Consider the following 17,499-nt stretch of genomic DNA (forward strand, 5'->3'; position numbering starts at 1 on the left):
GGGGAGTCCCCATTACCTGTAAAACGCTTTGAGTGGAGTGTCCAGAAAAGCGCTATATAAGTGTAAGCAATTATAATTATTATTTCTTAATTGGTCTAATTACCTGTAGAATTCTAATATATCCATCTAGGTGCCATGGAGACTTATAGCCAACTACATTTAAGTGAAAGTTTTCAGTAATACTAGAGAAAATAATATTGCTTGAATGCTCAGGTGCAATCAAAAAACTGAAAACGTTAGGCCCTCCAGGAATCAAGTTTAAGATTTTAGCTTCATACATGTACTGAACCTCTGTAATTAACAATACATTACAAAAATACAGTACATGGAGAATACAGAAAACATCTTTATGGAGAAATCATTACCAATATATTATTGATCATACCAGAGTATTGTAGTACCAGAGAACTGTAGTATTTCAAGTACAGGGCTGAAAATGAAATTACAACATTGTCTCCATTCCACTTTTTATTGTACATTAAATAGGAGTGGTGAAATTCATGACAAAAATAGTGACTAATTTGAGATCACCACACAGCACATACTCCTATAAAACATTACAAAGTACTTATTAAACAGTGGTCATTCGGTTCATTTGATCTGGTATGACCAACATTCCAGACCTGAACAAAGATAATGATTGAAACTGGATTAAACATCATTCATATAAACAAAAAGCACAATTTACAAAATATGCACCTTTCAGTATTACAACTATACAAAGGTTGTTAAAATACATTCCAGGTAAACATGATACATTTAAGAAATCTAGTTGAGAGGTTGGCACTCCAAGAAAAAAAAGGATTAAAGGAAAAGTTTTTTTTAAATTGTTAAAACTTCATCCTATTTTATAGATTGTTTGTATCATTTAACAAGAACATGGGTTCCAGTTTATAGTTTCATTTTATACTTAGTTGTTTTTAAAATGTTTTTTCTAAAACAAAGTACAATATCTTCATACCACCTAAAAAGAGGAGAGACTAATTCATTATAGTACGTGGCTAAATATTACTAATCCTACTTTAGAAAAAAAAACTTGGAACGGCATTGTAAAATTTGGTATGCTTTTGAGATGGGCTCCAGGGTTCAGTAAACATCAGCCTGAGGTACTCTGGAACAATCTGTAATTTTTTCAAGCTGTGCTCAACTCGGAGGACGCAACTGCTCAGCTCAGAGAGCTGTGTAGATGTTCCTTATGACTCTACTGAAGAACAGGAGAAACGCAACAACCCAAGTCTCATTTCTGCTCTTCTGCTTACTTGAAGCTTATTGATATGAGAAACCGAGCTACATGTTGAAATCCGAGTATGGTGTGAAGCCCCTAGTGTGAACAGTACAAGTACAGGATTCTTTTTTTTTGTGGTATACTTTAATTAAAAATCTTTGAGTGTCTGAAAGAAATACTGTCAAGATCCACCACCCTCATCATGAAACGGCTTACTTTCCTTTACCCTGGACAGTTCAAGACTCATTCTCCGTCATCTTCTGTGTACCCCACCGTCAGCATCTCAAGGATGCGCAGCGCAACCGTCACAGCTTAAAATAGTGTCCCACTTTAAAGTAAAACTTTTTATGGATGCCTTTGCTTCTCTGCCATCTAAGGCCACTCTCAGCAACAACCTGAAGACCATAAGCAGCTATGCTAAGGATTGTAGAAAAACAGTCCTGACTTGTCAAATGTGTGCCTAAAACAAAATGGAACCAAGACGATCTGACAAAATCCATTCTGCGCAACAGACTGCAAGCACACCAGCAACACTGATTTTTCTACAACAACAAAAAAGGAGAAAGCATGATGGATATAAAAATAGCTTCCGTGTTTTCCATCCAGCCTGTGATTTCCTAAGGCTAATTTATAATATTGTACAGAAAAAAAAATATTTTAAGACTGAGAAAATTAGCCTAAAATGCTGTGTGGTAGTTCAGTAAAGCCTGAAAAAACAAGGCTCAATGGTGCCCCATTCAAGAGCCCTGTGTTTAGAAGACAACTCAAGGTTCATTTTTGTCTGCTTGTGCCTAGAAATGAAATCAAAGAACAGTCCGAAGTCCCTCTGAAAGTAGGCTGTGCTTGTAGTAAGGGATTAAAAGGGGCTCCCCGTGTGCCTACATTCTTCCACATGTATTCTCAAGAGAGATCGTGATCGCAATGGGAAAGGGGTCATTTCTTTTTATGAGTATTGCCAGAATATACAATTGTACGAGTTAAATCCTTAATATAACCCAGAATAAATGGGAATTCTATTTTACATTTCGTAAAAGAAAAGGCTATATGGGATCACTAGTACTGTACTTAAGTACGAACTAAGTCAACTTAAGTACAAACTTATGTAAAAACAGAAGACGTCAGGTACTCTTCGTATCTGGTCTTAAGCAATTCATTTTGCAACACGCATGCCTGTGAAATGCATCAGATTGTTATTCCCCAACTAGGGATGTAGAACATCTAGCAGTTCATCTGAACTGGGATTATTTACCTAAGGATGCTGACCCTTTAGATTTGAGAGCTGCACAGAACTGTACATGCTACCTTTCCTTCTCTCGTCTTTAACAACGCCCTATCAGTTTCAAAGTGTTTATTACTGGCATTGTCATTATCGTCTTTGGCATCTATCAGAGAATTGGTTTGTAAAATGTCCATAAAATAAAAGATCCTGCTACAAGTCACTTGCTCAAATAATTGCATAGTCGATTGTACATTAACAGTACTTACTATTGTAACAATTTTTAAAAAATGCTAACTTGGTTCATTTAGGAGTTTAAATTCCCCACCATTGGTATTTATAACATTAATAACCAGTGTTGTGAAAAATGTTTAATTTTAGTCTGATTTTGCAGAAAATCCAAACATTTCTTTAAAAAGTTTATAAACTATTACATTTTGAAAACAAAATGAAACATCTACACTTGTAAATGAGAAATAGGCAAAGTTTTTGTAAGCTGCTGTATGTGTTCAAGTACCTTAAGAGAACACGGGTTTTTCAAGCTGGAGAAATTTGAGGGGTTCTTAAACCATGGGGTAAATGCAAGGCAAAGACGGACACAGAGAGCTGTACCACACACTATCACAAGAAGTGTTTACAAAATTCCAATCATTTAAAATAAATGATGTGGATGAATACAGCAGTTCAGGAAAAGTACGTGCACCTGCAGACACTAAGGGCTTGTTCAGACTGGCAGCCACAGCAAACCAAAGGACCAACACACTTCAGGAATACTGGCACTTAATAGAAAGTAAAGCTTATGCTGACTTTATTTCCATACAAGCAAACCATTGATAGCTACTGTACTGGGGTTCATTTCCACAACTTTAGTTGATGCTAAATAAAACTGAGGCTAATAATTTAGTGTAATGTACAAAATGTATTACTTTCAGTTAAGGACATTAAGAATTGTGTCTTCTGTAAAAGGGGAAACACCTATTCACATAATTATACACTTTGTCTTTGATTTCTTTTTCTTCTTTTTCCCATCTTTACTCATCTTCTCTTTGTGCTTTCGGATTTCTCGGACTAATGTGTAAAAAGCGTCATCCACACCCTGCAAAGAGAAGAAAAATCCTTCTTTAATTGCTGTATAAACATAAACATCAGTGTTCAGAAGCATGCAACAACGTGTAGTTCTCTTTGTAGCTAAATTATAAAGTACACTGCCTAAAACAGGGGTTCCCAGTCCTGATCCTGAGAACCCCCAGACCTGCTGGTTTTGGGTTCTTTGCAGTTTAGGTCCATGTCAAATGAATCCTTAACTGAACCAAGCGGTCACTTTGCACATTTTCTACTCAAAGGTTGGAGATTTTAAGATTAAGAGACAATCTCCCACGTTTAGGTACTGAAAACATTCAAAGAGTTTAAAAGGGAACTATAGTGCCAATTTCTCAGACCAGTTATTAAATCCCTGTAACAAAATAAATGAATTGACATCTTTGCAAAATTTTACACATTTAGAACTGTGTGCGAAATCGTGAACTTCGTGAAATTACTATATGGCCGTCACATTGTCACTGGCAGATGAGAAAGTGCTGGTCTCACCACCAGGCGAGGGTTCACATGATTGCGACATGAAAGCTGCCCTTCCTGCTCACTAGTCCCTCACTGTGAGTAAATAGGAAACGTGGTTTCCTAACAACGTTAATCCTTCTTTGTCTTTTTGAACTCAAGAATATATTTAAAATGGTGCCTCACTGTCGATCACTTAGCTCTTCAGAACATAGTGGTTGTGCACAAAACAGACGATGGGATCAGCAGAAAGTCAAATGTTATTTTCCAAGGGATATTCAACCTGCCAAGCAATGGGTAATAAACATGGGCACTGACGTTGGTCCGATTGACAAGTTTCTTGATGAGATGCATGACAAATAAGAGGTTGTGCAGCAGACATTTCACCCCTGAAATGTTATCTCAGCATGCCGATCACGTCCTAACAAATAGTATTTGACGGCTAGACCGTCTTAGAGTCGAAATGTTGAATTCAATTAAATTGCAGCTGTTCGGGTGACGGTACAGACTGTAGCACAGCTAGTCCTCCAGAGTCCTGCTAGAATTTTTCTTTAGGTGTGACTTACCATAAAATATCCTCCAATGTAAATGACAGAGCCCTGTTGCAAATCTTGAAAATGAATGAGTGTGTTTTAGTTGGTTGGCAAGTTGCTCTTTTTCTGGAATACTTATCATAAAAACATGTCACCTTGTACATGTCAGTTCCATGAAACTATTTAAAATACAGCAGAAAAATGTGCTTGCTTGGTTGGTTTAAAGCATGTTTACAATGTTAGAGGGCCACTTTCACATCACCAGAGGTCTTGATGCCTCATTCTGAAACGCAGACAATGGCGAAAATGGCACAACGCATGCACTCATCCTTTTTTATTCATGATAACCCTGAAATGAAAGAATGGCATTGCAGTTCCCCTTTAAATGAAGCCTAATATCGGGTCTGTTAAAGGTCTTGACTGTGCAGGTGTGAGGGTCTCCGGAATGGAATTGGAGACTCCTGACCTAAAAGAACATCTTCTGAAGTTCTGAACCCATTTCAGCATAGCATACAGCAGCAAAATAGAACTAAGCGTATTTCACACGTTATTCCATGACAAATGACTAAATTCTACTTAAACCTTTTAAAAAACAAATTCACAAGGGACAGATGCTTACTGGATGAAGCGATTGGAAATGGTACTTTATCCCCCAAAATATGCATAGAAATGTTAGGAAGGTGTTTGGAAAATAAAAAGTGTGTCAATCACAAAGTTAAAACAAGGAGAAACATTCACTCATACATGTCCAAGATAGAAAGAATATAACACAATATTCACACAACGTGTTGTAGTCCACTAAGATACTATAGATGACTAATAATGACCAAACTGGGGGCCACATTTGTCCACATGTATTCTAAAGAAATTCCATGGTTATTTGGAATATAATGTACCATTTTGTTTAGCTAGTACACTTAATTTTTGGAAAAGAGCAGGAGGGGAAAGAAAACTACCTAGTTAAAAAGTTACCAATCACCTGCGCGCTCGGACATCTTTAAACATTAGTGCAGTTCCATTCCCTATACGCCTGCAGAGTCACAGATCAGAAAGATGATAAATTGGTAGAATTTTGTTCTCGGGGGGGGGAATCAAAATGAAACCCCACTCAGTTCCAGGATGGCCCCAGATCCAGTGAGCCATACCCATTTCCCAGTTTCCGAAACTTACCACTTCACATCACAACACATTTTTTAAGCCTCACACAGCGAGGGGTCTTTTCTTCTTTGCTGAGTTTTTTCAGCCGGAACTGCCTGATCTCCCGTACCAGGGTATAAAAGGCATCCTCCACTCTCTGCAGTGCAAAACACAACTCCCAGAATTCTGCAAATTCGAGACGCCCTTACAGGGGCACACAACTAGAACAGTCACACAGAAGGTCTAAAAGATCACTGCAGGCACCTCAAAGACTGAATGATTGTGCCCAGTAACCTATTTCATTGTTTGCCTCAATTACTGTGCTGCGTGTAGTCAAATATAAATGAATTCGCTTTCTGATGTTCAAATGCATTTTACGGTGATTAGTACTGCATGCACTTGCTGGTGATGGGAACACGTCTTTGCAGTGTTTGATAAATAAAGCAGTCAAGGACATGTAACCATGGGTTCGGACTCTTAATTCCAAATGATAAGATGGTCAATGTGACCTAAAACAATCATTAACAAACAAAATACAATTACTGTTTGAATCAATGTAAGAGACTGAAGACAATTCAGGTCGCCCATAATCAGACTTAAGAGCAACAGAGATTGCTTGGGTTTTAAATCATAAAAAAACAGAAAGATTCTGTATATTGTAACAATTCCATTCCACTTTTTATAAAAAAACGTTTATGACAGCATGGTCTTAAACTCTGGTGATGAATCCAAATATGTACAGAAAGTGAAATTGCTATTGATTGGACAACATTTTCTGGGAATTGGGGGGAAGACTGCAGGGGTTTAAATCATTTCTGAAATCAGAGTGCAGGTTCTCAAACAGCTGAAGTACGAATCACGAGTGTCAGCATCCCCAACACCATTCTCAGGAGTTGTGATTTTAGCAATGCAGAGAGTAGAAAGTGCCACTATCATAAATCACTTGCAATAAAAAACCAAGCAGGGCTGGAAACAGCTAGCAGCAACCCACCTTGCTGTACCAAAGAGTTTGTGGATATTCCACTACCCCATATCAAGAGCAGCAATTCAGTGTGGACTACGTGCCACACGAAACTGGTTTCTTTAAAGCCGCTGAAATCATTAGCAAGGAACAGGGAAAAAAAAATCGCTTTTTATAGAAAGAGGATTAAAAAGCCTGGCCCCCCTTCCAGTTAAAGATGGCTTTAATTAGATTTTTTTTTTTAATCACAAATTGGTAAAGAACCTTTTTGTGCTTGATAAAACATTGAAATCTAAGAGAAAAATTCCCCACATGCAAGAAGTGATGAATGATCCTTTTTAAATTCGTGTCCAATTGTAAAAAATAGGGCTTATGGACTCTGCCCCTATTTCGGTGTAAATTACACCACATTAATAATGACCTGAGCCACTTGCTGTTTGAACAACCGTTTAAACTAATTAATGCTAACACACATCCAGCGGATTTAAAAGAATTCTACCAGGATTAAAAATGGGCGATTTATGCAGCATGAGGCACTCGGTTGCATTCAACTGCCATGACTTGATGGACTCCCCTTGTTTTCCTTGCTAGAGAAGAATCATTTTCCAATCATTCTTAAGATGTTTCATCACCCAGATTGGATTTTTTCCAATATGCAAAACTGCATTGTAAACACCTCAGTTCATTAGTGGTCATTGTGTTGCAATTCTCAAAGGTTAATCATTTCTCTGATTTAATTTACTCATGAGGAGGGGGACTTCCTTATTCACACAATTATTTAGGCCCATGTTTTCAAGCTTCCCTGAACACCAGATCCCATTCCGTACTCTCATTTCCTAGCCCATGGCATCAACATTTAACCTTAAAGATACAGTATTTCCCAGATCACCAACCACGAGCTGCTGGTCATGGAAATGAAAAATAAAGACTCCAGAATAGTTCTGAAAGGATGAGAAGTAGAAATTTGGAATAGAGAAGAGGAAACACTATCTTTTAAAGATAAACATCACTGAGTCCACCTCTGCAAAGAGAGAAATCAATGTCAAAATGAATTAAGATTGCACATGCAAGAACATATGAAATTCCGATCACCAGAAACAGATATATTTATGGACTTCAAACGAAAAAACCATCACCAGGAAACCAGGAACAGTCTGGGTCCCAAAATCATTTTTGAAATAGAAAGTTCGTAGATTTGGAAAGAAATCATTTCACTTCTCCGTAAAAGAAAAGAAAAGTAGATTTTACATCTGTGTGTTGTTACAATGCGTAACAGGGTAGAATTACACATTGTGCATTTCCCTACCTGTCTCGTCTTTGCCGACGTCTCTATGAAGGGAATTCCATAACTTCTGGCTAAATCCTGAGCTTGCTTGGAGTCTACTGTCCGGGAAGGAAGATCACATTTGTTTCCTACCAAGACCATTGGGACATCTTCTGAGTCTTTCACTCTCTTTATCTGTTCTCTGTTGGGATTTAAAAGAACAGTTTAGAATTCCAGTGACACTATAAGGGAAGAGTACCTTCCAGCTTGGAGGCTGCATTATGTTGTGGGTTTGCTGTCATCTAAAGCATATTTTCCTACAGGAAAGTCTACAGTCCTGACCTGAATCCAAACAAATGTTGATGGTGAGAACTGAAGACTGTAGTCCAGCAAAGACCCCAGATAAAAGGATCTTTCAGTCAGAATGGGAGTAAATTTTGCCAGGAAAAATCCCCCCCATCCTATTGTACAAAGCTGATAAATACTGATCCAAAAAGACTGGAAGCTGGTTCTAGCAAGAAGAAAAGTTCTTCAAGCAAGTTATTACGCGATTACTATTTGAAAAAAAAAATCGAAATTTTTTTGGGACAACTTGCAAACATTTAACCTTGCCATGTGTGTTCAGCTAATTACTGCACATTTTACAGACCAGAGAAAATGTGTATGCTTTATTATTTATGACTAATAAAAATGCACTATTGATACAGGGTTAAAAATGTATCAATTCTTCTGTTCAGGAGCAATTTCTCTGCTTTGCAGGCAGTCCTGGGTTTTGTTTTTGTAACAAATTAGAAAGGTTTTATTGTATTGTATATTATTGAGCTTTGTCTTATTTTTTGATCTAATACACTGATTAAGTTGTCAAACTGGTTGGAAAGTCTACTATTCTAATGTAGATAACTGAAGTAAAATGAAGGTCTTTGAGATGATCAAGTCCTCACCACGTTACAAAATTACTGTCTACTAAAACAGCTGGACAAGATCCTTTAACAACATATGGGCTACAAGTAAGAGGAGATCAGCATATTTTGTACTTAATACTTTGATGTTACCATTCATTTAAACTTTCATAACATGCTTTATCAAGGAATTTCACATTTTCATCCCTATTTTCTATGTTCTTAAAATCTTCCCCTTGTAATGGTGACATTTTATGATACTGTTCTCAGATTATTTCATCTTTGAAGTCTAGATACTGAGAAGTATTCAATGAGGGTTTGGAAATCGTAAATTGATAAGTTGCAGTTACACATTGAGTCTACCCTGTAACCTGCTGTACTGCCCTGGTATCTGCAATAGGAGCACCTTTCAGGTTTATACTGTGATTTCATAAACCACATTTATGACAACTGAATCCTTTTTGCCAAATCAGTATCATGCTATACACGTGTCATACTATTCATTTTGTACTTACCATTGTACAGTATCTCTTATTTCAATAGGTTAACCTTTGGCTACATTATAGCACTCTTCTTGTTGCCTTCTGTAGCTGATAAAAGGGCCTGTGAATTTATTTCATCCTGTGATGTCACAACTTGAAAAGGAACCTTTAATCTGAACACGTGACGAAGGCTCCACAACCAAAAACCTCCCCACTCTTACCTGTCCTAAAAAGCATTTTGCTTCCCTTAATTGAATTAGCATTTTTAGCGGTTTAACAACAATGTAACCTAAATGCGATTCAGTCTTGGTTGGCGGTTGAAGGAACTGTGAAGTTAAAGAACATCTGCTCATCTCCTGAACAGCCTCTCTGTTCCACTTACCTATAGTGGTGAATATCTTCAAAGGATTTAGTATTATTAATGGCAAAGACACAGAGAAAGCCCTCCCCTGTTCTCATATACTGGTCCCTCATTGCACTGTACTCCTCTTGACCCGCAGTGTCGAGAATGTCCAACAGACACGTCTCCCCATCGATTACTACTTGTTTTCTGTATGAATCCTATGAGGGAGATGAAAGCATTGCAATGAAGTCTTAAAAAAAAAAGTCTTCTTTCAATCGCAGGGGTGTCTTTTCAACTGGAATAGCATAACAAATTGAATTACAAATAATTGGCATCCAGTACTGTTCTGTTTTCCAATTCCAGAATATTTTCTAAATCGCTCATAAGTGATCAAGATGTGTATATACCTACATCTGTAGTACAATCATTTAAATCTTCCCCCTTTAAGATGCTCACCTCCAGCTTTTGAGTGGCCATGGAGAGTACTTTAACGGTTTTCCTTGAGCAGACATCCATAAAAAAAGTGTTTTTTTCCCCAAAACAAGAAAAAATTGCTGTCAGTGGGAGAGCCTTTCTTAGATGGACCAGTTTTAAGTCATGGTGTTTAAAACCATTACTTGGCAAAGTAAATTATCAGAACATACGTCTTTTCATTTAAAAATGGGGAGGGGGTTGTCATAAGTATGGCTTCTAATTTTAAGAATTGTAGAGAAATTAAAAGTGGAATTCATGCTCTTAAACACTGACATTTTGTTCTTTTGTCACAAGCGTCCTTCAGTACCTGTAAGTTTGCTACAATACACTGAAGCAGCTTGACTGGATGCGTGTTCCTTCCAGCCTGCCAGTGAAAAGTCTCCATACAACGTCTACAAGATTACCTCGATTGTAGGGTCGTATTCATCCACGAAATGGTTCTGGATCAGCTGGATAGTCAAGGCGCTCTTCCCAACACCACCAGCTCCCACCACCACGAGCTTGTACTCCGTCATCTTTCACCTGAGAGAGAGAGAGAGAGAGACGGGACGCGTCAGTGCCGTGTTTAAAAACGGGAGCAGCGCGTTGCAGATTCCGCACACACTGATCTACATGGACTCCCTTCTGAAGGAAAAGGGCATGCGACTGCCAGTTACTTTCTGCAGCACTTCACTGATCACAAACACGTTAAAGCTTTTGGCTTTCGCCATGCCATTCAGTCTTTCAAAATTAAGCGTTTTATTGCTACAGCAAGATCCTGGGATTATAGCCAAGAAAAAAATCATTATTTGGCCTTATCTGCACAGCCTACCTCATTATTTCATCAGTATATGGAATTCCCAGCTTCTTCGCGATACACACCTAGTTTTATTTTTATTTCCTCAATCCTGGCTTTTGAGGAATGTTTTTTTTTTGTAAACACAGTCTGCAGTCTTCCAACAGACACAACTGCATTCTGCATTATACTTAACAAAAAGTTATCTTACCAGAACAAAATACATTTCTTAGAAGGCTTTTTAATGAACAGAACATAGCTTTAAGAGTGAGCTGAAGAGAATTTTATTGGTTCATTTTTTCCTACTAAAACATGAATATATAAGTGAAGAGGAACACGCCCTTTCACACATTGCTGCCTTAGCTCTCTGAATACCTCTGTGGTCCAGCCCTCAAACAGTTGGGGGCTTTAGTTTTGTTTTCTATTTTTAGAAAACAACCTTAATCATCACCGCGATGCAGTTAGCCTGAAAGAGTGCAGAAACAGTTTCGGGATGGTGATTTTTTTTTTTAAACTCAGTTTCAGACAGCTCCCGCTCTTGGGGAATCTGTGAAGCAGCACTGTAATGAGCAGGTGTTCATTTCAAGTCACAACACAGAGAAGCTCTGTCTGCCCGTAAAATCTAAGCAAAGCAACAGATGCTGCCGATTCAAACTGTCAGCTTTGTTTCCCCGATCACCTCCCTTCATAATGACAGCTTGTCTGATGATACAGCAAGAAGGCCATGCATCGTGCTCATACTGCCTTATGACAAAAAAAATTCCCATTTGGATGAAGTTCAGTACATATTTTGTAACAGTATGGACTTATTACAATACCCTACTGTAAACCTTTAAAATTATGTGCTTTCTGTTCAGAACTGATGTAGGTGAGCTAAAGCACAAACAGCAATCCAGCTAAACATTTTTGCAACATTATCTCACTCAAGTCAATTCAACCTGAGCATGAAGTACAGGCCCCAAAGCCAGCCATGCTATTTAAACACATTCATTCATATCCTTTGGCCTATAAATTACAACAAAGTACTGTTATCAATTGGAAACAATATGCCACTGCAGCATGTAACAGCCTGCATGGTTAAGAGTCATCTTTAAACTGACGAAGCTTAAGACCTGTGAAGTCTTAAATTTAATTAGAAACAATAAGCTTTTGATGGAATGTACCTCCAGCCTGAATGATAAACCTATAACTGTATACTTAACCCTGAACACCCTCTGCTTCCGAAGAATGCTCCAAAGATTTGTGGAAGGCCACATGTACATCAGATATGAAACTCCAAGTACAAATAAGATTCTAAGCACAACAGTGTATCTCAAAAAAGGAGGAAAGTAAGACAACTAGCTTATATTTTATTTGTGGCTGGATGCCATATTAACTTGCGCTGTACAGCATGGAAGCAATTATAGAAATTTCCCCATTCTTTTCCCCCTGTTGTCAAGAATCATTTTGTCAAGGCTGATGAGAGGAATTAAAGCACCACACTCAGATCTTGAGTAAGAAACCATCATTCACAACTGTACTCCATTGATATTACCAACTTAGATTGTTATAAGAGAGTGTTGTGAGAGTCACACCAGGCTGTGAATACTGCCTTCTCCTATCCTCACCTACACAATGCATCTGCTTACCATAAACACAGGAGCTGTATAAATGCAAGAAGATACCTGCTGAAGCTCTTTACCCCAGCAATAGGTAAGTGTGTAAGGACATAAATCTGGTCTTATTTCATGGTGATTTAGAGGGTTGACTTCAGATTTTCTCATTCTCAAAGAGGCAGCTGGTACAGGCTACTGCAACACGTTGCCTACAGCATGAATGCTTAGGTATCTGGTTACAAAAAAAATGTACCCCAACAGCCAAAAAGTCTTCAAACTGGAAAGAACTCCATTCAATCAAAGAGGAAAGCCTTTAAAAGGGTCTTGTAAAACGGTTATGTATAGAATGCACAAGCACGGTCCCCCACACATATTGTGTCCATCTGTTATGTTTTCTTCTGTTACATAACAGAAGGCAAATGGCATGGATTGAATTCAAACATCACTAATACAAACACACCCAGAAGTATCGTGTTTTTTCCCCACTAACTCATTTTAAACAACTTTTCTTTTCACCTATTCACAACTATGAATTAAAATATGAGAGTCAGGTTTTTTTACTGGCATTTTCACCCTGCTGACAGTAGTAGGATTTTTCACACTTTCCTGAGGAATACCCAAAGGCATTTAGCACAGACTGGTGTCCAGACTCCACACCAAGGATGCCGTCTACACTTTCTGAATAAAATCACACCTATGACCACGAAAAAGCACCTAAATCCCAACTAGTCATGAAGAATGTTTTCTTTCACTTTGATTTTTAATGGGTGCATTTGCTTCCGCACAATAGCAATAGCATGGATGAGGGAAGGACTGCTCATTCTCTTAGGGATTCCATTGTGAGCCTACTTGCATGAAGTTCTTTAGATTGTTGGCATACTTTCCAAAGAAACAAAACTTTACATATTTGTCTTCAAACAAAGTTAGCTCCTTTGTTGTTTTTTTTAAAACAAAGTTTGGCATTGGTTCTAAAATTTTGCTGTGATATTTTAATATCGATACAGAGCAAGGATAATCACCAATACGTATTTTGATTGTGTGTAAAAAAAAAAAGATTTAATTTGTGTGATGTAACAAAACGCCTGTCCTGAAAAGAAGCATATAAATAAGGAGTGCTGTACGGTGTTCAACTACAAGCAAATTTAAAATTCAAATCCAGGCTGGTAGCTGTGGCTATGTTCTTGAAACTTCGAACAATAGCAATGAAACCTTAAACTTGAGAACAGATACATCCACAGAAAAGGATTGATTCTAATGATTTTTGTTCTCACACTTAATTATGAAAATGACAAAGGCAATTGCTTATACCAGTCACTTCTGTACAGTAATCGGTTTAGTTTTCTCCTTACTTTAAAACAAAACTGAATTTGGAAGGAATTAGAACAAAGTTTTTCTGCAGCAAACCAACAATAAAAGCCATTTAAAGAAAGATGAATGCTTGATTTGATGTGGAATACTACTGCTCTTTAGTCAAATAGCTTTATATTTAACAAGTCTACTATAACTAATCCCTAGTTCACAATGTTTATTTTTTAAGGAAAAGGGACCGATCTGTTTGGTTCTTACAAGACACCAGACTACAAAAAGGTCAATTCTTGTAAGATAAATCCATAACAAATCTTTTTTTTTTAGATAAGTGATATTTAGAAGAACAGGAAAGCCTTGAACTTTTTATACTTGAGTATTTTAAAAACTTACTAAGAAAAACTACAACTTTTACAAACATTACTTCTATTCAACAACAGACTTCTTGACCATAATTTTAATGTAAATGGCTATCCAGAACACTGTATATAACCTTTATTTCAATTTCTGTCATTAAAAAGTTAATGCACTCAATATTTTGGCAATATGATTCAATATATTTATAGAAAACTAGAAGTATAGTATGAAGACTTAAAAGTATAAACAACAACCCGTCTTATGTCCATGTATCAAAGACAAACATACCCTCCTGCATCTCTATAATATTTGCATTTATCAAAGATGTATAAATGAAGTAAACAGTTATTATAATCCTAGGAATTTGGTGGGTAAAGGTCACTGTATGACTTGCTATATGTTATCATATAGCAAATGGCAGTTAATTTGCCATTACAACACAGAACATCAGGCAATTTAGGAAAGTCCTAACACTTTTCTTTCAGTCACACAGCAATGTTTATTTAATGTCACATCCCTCAGATCAGAATGAAAAGGTAATTTAGTCTCTTAAAGGATCTTACACAAACTTGTAATTTGCCCGAGCCAGATCTATACCTTTAAACTCTTCATTTTGTACGGGTGCTCACACAGGCCAACCTTTGAAATGAAGCAAAACTGACATTAACGCAGAAAGGTACTTGGTCGTCAGGACGTGCAATTACTGCGCGAGATCAATCGATGTGTAGCCATCGGCTAAAGCTGATTAAACTGTTACAGAAATGGGACAAGCATCTACAAAAATTTGTATGTTACGCAACCATTAACATTAGCGTTCAAGACTTTTTAAATTTGCATATTTTTCCAACTGCGAACAAATCCTATTCCATTTCCTTGTCCTAGATCAAACACCAAAGGGAAGGGTTTTGCAGTGCAGCTATTTATCTGTGGCCATCTTCCTTTCAGAACAACAATGCAGAATGAAGATTAATCAAAATCACAAAAGCCCAGATGGGCAATGGTAAAGTGATGTGCTCTCTAAACACAATCACAGCAGCAAGCACAAAGGGATTATGTAAGAGTCTGCAGGCAACTTGGGACACAATTCTAATTAAAAAATTGATTCTTTTTGAAGATACTGCATCAAATGGTGCATGGGATGAGGCAGCTAAATACAAACTGTGTAGCTGTACAGTACTTGGCGGCACCCATGTGATTATCCATTGCTGTGTTAAAATAAAGCACTCAGTTTTAAGGGTTTCAATGTAAAACCTTACAAGTCTTCGTTGTATGCCTTACCCTTAACAGCTTGGATATAAACAAAAGTTTGAGCTGAACAGGATTATTTAGGACAAAACAAGCTAAAATATGCAAAGCTATTTAAGAACCATATTATCACAACAAATTAAGAACAAACAAAAGATGTGGAGGACCAGATATCATATCTACCTCCCCAGTTCATTCCATTCCCCCTACTCAGTGCAGTTACAACTGTTACTCTATTGTGAAGACATAGTTTCACCCACTTGTGATCTACAAAGGCAACACATTTTCATGAGAGAGAATTTGAACAAGTCTGTTAAAACGGATCGAGAAATGTTAAGTACCGAACGTCTTTCCGACACCCAGTTAAGGAACAGAAAGTCCGTCTTCTGCTAAAATCTGCCTTGTGTCACTAACGGGGGAATTTTAAAGTATTTTCTACCAATTGGGTATTTCATCGCGTTTGAGGCAACGGATAAACGTTAATTAAAAGAAACATGCAATAATAGATCTGACGGTTTTTTTATATAACGTACAAGATCCTTAACCAGTGTTAGTGCTTCAAGTTAAGATCTGCAGACTACCAGTCTCAACAAAATTGAGATCCCAGCCCTGAAACTGGAATCAGCCCCCAAACTCCGTAACTGTTCACATATCCGTATACATCTACTGCGTATTTTGAAAACAAAAACGTGATGGATCTTATTATTAACACATTAATTTACACTCCAGAGTAGGCGGCTACCTGTCTGCTCCACTATCACAGCAATGTAAAAAATAAATTACTGGGTGAGCCTAGTTTAAAAAATCATTTTTAAATATTTAGGAATTTCTAAACAAACAAACAAACAAACAAACAAACAAACAACAACACTTGAAGCAGTGTATTCGCATTACGTTTCACACGCCTGTTAATGAGCTATTAAAACAGACACAGCAAAGTGACTCGACCCCTGAGTGATATAAACTGTAGCAGTTGTGTTGGGTCTGCAAATTCTCCCGCAAAGCAGCTGAATCCCCTCCACACCTCTGACCACGCACGGCGCCAGCCCGTCCTCCTGCGAAACTAATGGCCTCCGGTCGCCGTCAATGAAATAAAACGAGGCAAGGTCCACACGGATCTAAGGCCAGTTTCGCCGCCCTCCCCTTGGCGTTAACACCGCGCAGCGCTGTTCGCCTGGCGGTTCCTAACGCGTGTCGGGGGTGGGCGCACAACAGGCCCGTAAGGGTTTGGAAAACGTTAACACCGCGGTTTTAAAAGAGGGAAAAACGACAACAACAACATCAACAACAAAAAAATCGCGTTTGGCCGAAGGAGCTCGGGAGAGGGGCTGCGCACCGCCGCGCCGCGGCTCCCCCTGCATTGCAGGGCCACGGCCGGCGAGATGGGCGTTGTGGTGTTTCTTTCACCCTTTTCCACTTCCAGCTCGATTGTCCTCGGGTACGTGTGCGATACCCATGTTTCTCCCCCCCCCCCAAAAAAAAAAAGAGAAACGTGCACTCTTTTTTTTTTAACGGAAACAGCCAGCTGGTCCAATTCAGGGTTCATTAGCCGCATATTTGATCTTTTCTTTTACCTTTTGCCTCAGGAGTTCCGCGTCCGAAGTGTCAGAAAGAAGTATCTCGTTTAGTTGCTACAGTCCTTCCTTCTGTAACGATACAGGCATCTTTTGGCTTCAGTCTTTTTTTTTAAAATGTGACTCGGGTCTTCATCGCGCCGAATGTAAAAAAAAAAACCCTCAAACGATACAAACTGCGGACAGCACACACACACACACGCAAAAAAAAATCAATTAAACTTTTTTTTTTGTGGTTCCTTGTTCGGCCTGACGCCTGCCTGCCCTCAGACAAAACTGGGCGGATACTTCACATCCGAAAGCTCATTTCAAACACCACTCACTTACCCAGAAAGCAAATGGGGAGAGGCCAGGAAGGAGTCCGGCTTGCTTGCTCAGTTTCTCTCCTCGAATTTCCTTCCTTCGCGGCGTTTTCGGAATTATTTCACCATTATTCTTTCAGACTGGACGAGGAGCTAAGACACCACAAGACAGGGAGTCCCGCATTAGCCCCAGCCCTCCCGGCGGTGCAGTTAAACCAGTCGCAGTTCACACAGATCGCTTCACTACTCCCAAGGACT

At 38.4% G+C, this 17,499-nt stretch overlaps 1 protein-coding gene across 5 annotated transcripts; it reads right to left on the minus strand.

The window, feature by feature from the left end:
• Positions 1-455: 455 nt before the first annotated feature.
• kras (KRas proto-oncogene, GTPase) lies at positions 456-17,499 on the minus strand. Of its 5 annotated transcripts, XM_088924197.1 has the most exons (7): positions 16,940-17,211; positions 10,493-10,610; positions 9,654-9,832; positions 7,933-8,092; positions 5,707-5,822; position 4,877; positions 1,351-3,537 (listed from the first exon to the last, which is right to left on the minus strand). In XM_088924197.1, exons 2-7 carry the CDS (start codon positions 10,601-10,603, stop codon positions 3,421-3,423), a joined length of 684 nt encoding a protein of 227 aa, XP_088780323.1. In that variant the 5' UTR covers positions 10,604-10,610; positions 16,940-17,211; the 3' UTR covers positions 1,351-3,420. The 5 variants fall into 5 exon arrangements, with proteins under 5 accessions (XP_088780319.1, XP_088780321.1, XP_088780322.1 ...); XM_088924193.1 differs by lacking the exon at position 4,877 and having other exon boundaries at positions 456-3,537; positions 5,699-5,822; XM_088924194.1 differs by lacking the exons at position 4,877; positions 16,940-17,211 and adding an exon at positions 17,267-17,499 and having other exon boundaries at positions 3,448-3,537; positions 5,699-5,822.

Source organism: Atractosteus spatula, chromosome 8, assembly GCF_055471065.1.
Source record: "Atractosteus spatula isolate fAtrSpa1 chromosome 8, fAtrSpa1.hap1, whole genome shotgun sequence".
In the NCBI taxonomy this organism is placed as follows: Eukaryota; Metazoa; Chordata; class Actinopteri; order Semionotiformes; family Lepisosteidae; genus Atractosteus; species Atractosteus spatula.